This window comes from Monoraphidium neglectum (genome assembly GCF_000611645.1).
Source record: "Monoraphidium neglectum strain SAG 48.87 unplaced genomic scaffold scaffold06635, whole genome shotgun sequence".
NCBI classification, from domain to species: domain Eukaryota; kingdom Viridiplantae; phylum Chlorophyta; class Chlorophyceae; order Sphaeropleales; family Selenastraceae; genus Monoraphidium; species Monoraphidium neglectum.
Genome location: NW_014007011.1, coordinates 1 through 2,077, shown reverse-complemented (window position 1 = coordinate 2,077; position 2,077 = coordinate 1). Strand labels below are relative to the sequence as shown.

General features: G+C 68.4%; 1 protein-coding gene across 1 annotated transcript; it reads right to left on the bottom strand.

Moving 5' to 3' along the window:
* Positions 1-247: 247 nt before the first annotated feature.
* MNEG_16655 (hypothetical protein) lies at positions 248-2,053 on the bottom strand (the record flags this gene model as incomplete). Its single annotated transcript, XM_014034875.1, has 5 exons — positions 248-301; positions 365-502; positions 796-863; positions 1,142-1,319; positions 1,997-2,053. 5 exons carry the CDS (start codon positions 2,051-2,053, stop codon positions 248-250), a joined length of 495 nt encoding a protein of 164 aa, XP_013890329.1.
* Between the last annotated feature and the right edge of the window lie 24 nt (positions 2,054-2,077).

Sequence of the window (2,077 nt, the reverse complement as noted above, 5' to 3'; positions counted from 1 at the left end):
GGACTTGGGTGTGCCACCAGGGGCGGCTCGCTTGTTGGGGGACCGGGCGCGAGGCGGGGGTCGCGGGCGCGCCAGGCGCGAGGGCGGGGCCGGGGCATCCGCCCGTGCCGCAACGGCGGGCAGTCGAGGGGACAAAACGAGGTGAGGCGCCATGCAAACCCCCAGCCCAGAGTCGAACCCCCGACCCCAGTGTTGAATCCCGAAAACAGACATGAATGAAATCTCGGAAACAGCAGGGTTGAATATGTTAATGCCAACGGCCGATAGAAACGCTGAAATTCAGCGCAAACCACCTTGCCACCTGGGGACACCTGAGAGCCGGAAAACCCAAAACGAAAAGCACCAGCGCGACGGCGGCCCCCACCCTGAACAGCTCAGTAAGCTCCCCCAGCGACGCGTAGGCCGCCACCTCGGCGCGCGCCCCCCGCGACACGCACGTGAACGCGCGCGCCGCGGGGGCGTACATCACGCCCACGCCACGGGAGTCGCGCACGAGGACGTCCTGGGGGGGTGGGATTGGGGGGTACGTGCGAAAGTGGGTGGGTGGGTGTTTTGGGGGTTTTTTGGTGGGGGAGGAATGGGGCATCTGTCGGTGAGGGTGCGCGGCGGCGTCGAGGCGCTCGCGGGGCGCGCAGCTCTTGAGTGCTCTGCAAGCCGGGGCCGCCGGCGCTTGCAAGATGCTGCCTCTACCGCCAGGAAACAAGCGTTGTGTTGGAGCCCTGAAACCCTGAACCTTCGCCCAGGTCGCAGCCTGCTCTCAGGCGGCGATTCACGCATGCAGCCAGCCCCGCGCACCTGCAGCCACGCGCCGTACGCCTCCACCATCCGCAGCGCGGGCCCCTGCGGCCCCTCCGCGCTGCCGCCTGCGGGCATCGGCGTCAGGCCCCGGCGGCAGCGCTCCAACTCGTCAGAGCCTCGGCCGCTCGACTGCCGCCGCACCCCGCCATGCAGCGGGCCCTGCCGGCCCGCCCCTCTAGCTTCTTCACGCCTCGAAATCTCATTGCATTCCCCTCCCCGCCGCACACGGGTCCCCAAGCACGCACGCACGTGCACACACAAACACACACTCTCTCTCTCTCTCTCTCTCACTCACTCACTCACTCACACACATACACACACACGCGCGTGCGTGCGCCCGCACCTGCGCTGCCCGGCCCGTCCAAGGGGTGCGCGTCCGACCCCGGCTCCGGCTGGCAGTGCAGCAGCAGAGACTCAAAAAGGTCGGGACTGAGGTCAAAGCCCAGCGCCGGCGCCAGCTGCGCGACGGCCGCCTGCAGGCAGCGCACGCGCGCGGCCAGCTGCGAGGGCGGCGGCGGGCCCTGCGCGTGCGTGCACGGCGGCAGGGGGTGTTGGGTTTGGGGGAAAGGGGCGGGGAAGGGCAGGGCGGAGGGCCATGGGTGCTGGCATGAGAGGGGGCTGTCGATTTGTGCGGCGCCGCTGTCGATTGCAGGGTAGCAAGGGCGCGGCGGTATCAAGTCGGGCTCAACGATGCATGCAGGCGCAAGGGGTGCCGCGTGCCGCTTGGGGAGCTGCGTTGCTTGTGTGTTCCGCCCGCCGCCGGCGCGCTGCGTCTGGCGCGACGACTGGCGGCGTCCCAGCGCCATGGCGCGGCGGACCGCGCTCCTCCCTGCCATGCTCAATCCACGACAAACCAATGAACGCATGTGCCGCAACGAACAACCCCAAACTCTAGCTCGCAGCGCCCGTCCCTGCGTCCCTTGCGTCTGCCCTCGTTTGCTCCCCCACCGCAAGGTCATCCCAACACAATCGCCATCGCAGCAACGGCAGAGGCGCCCCTGTCCAAACACAGCGCACAGTTTAAGCGCCGAGCTCGGCCGCAAGCTTGCCCCGTCGCCGTGATGCAGCAGCAAACATTTCCACTGCAGGCATTCCCACCTCGTGGCTCGCTTATGCCCCCTGCCTGGCCCCGGCGCAGGGCGGGATCCAATGAGGAAGCGAATCAGCAGATCACCAGCAGTTGCACACGCGCGCGCACCTGCGCCACTGCGTCATCTAGCAGTTCGTGCACCGCCCGCTGCAGCGCCGCGCGCATGAACTCGCGGGGGACCTTCACCAC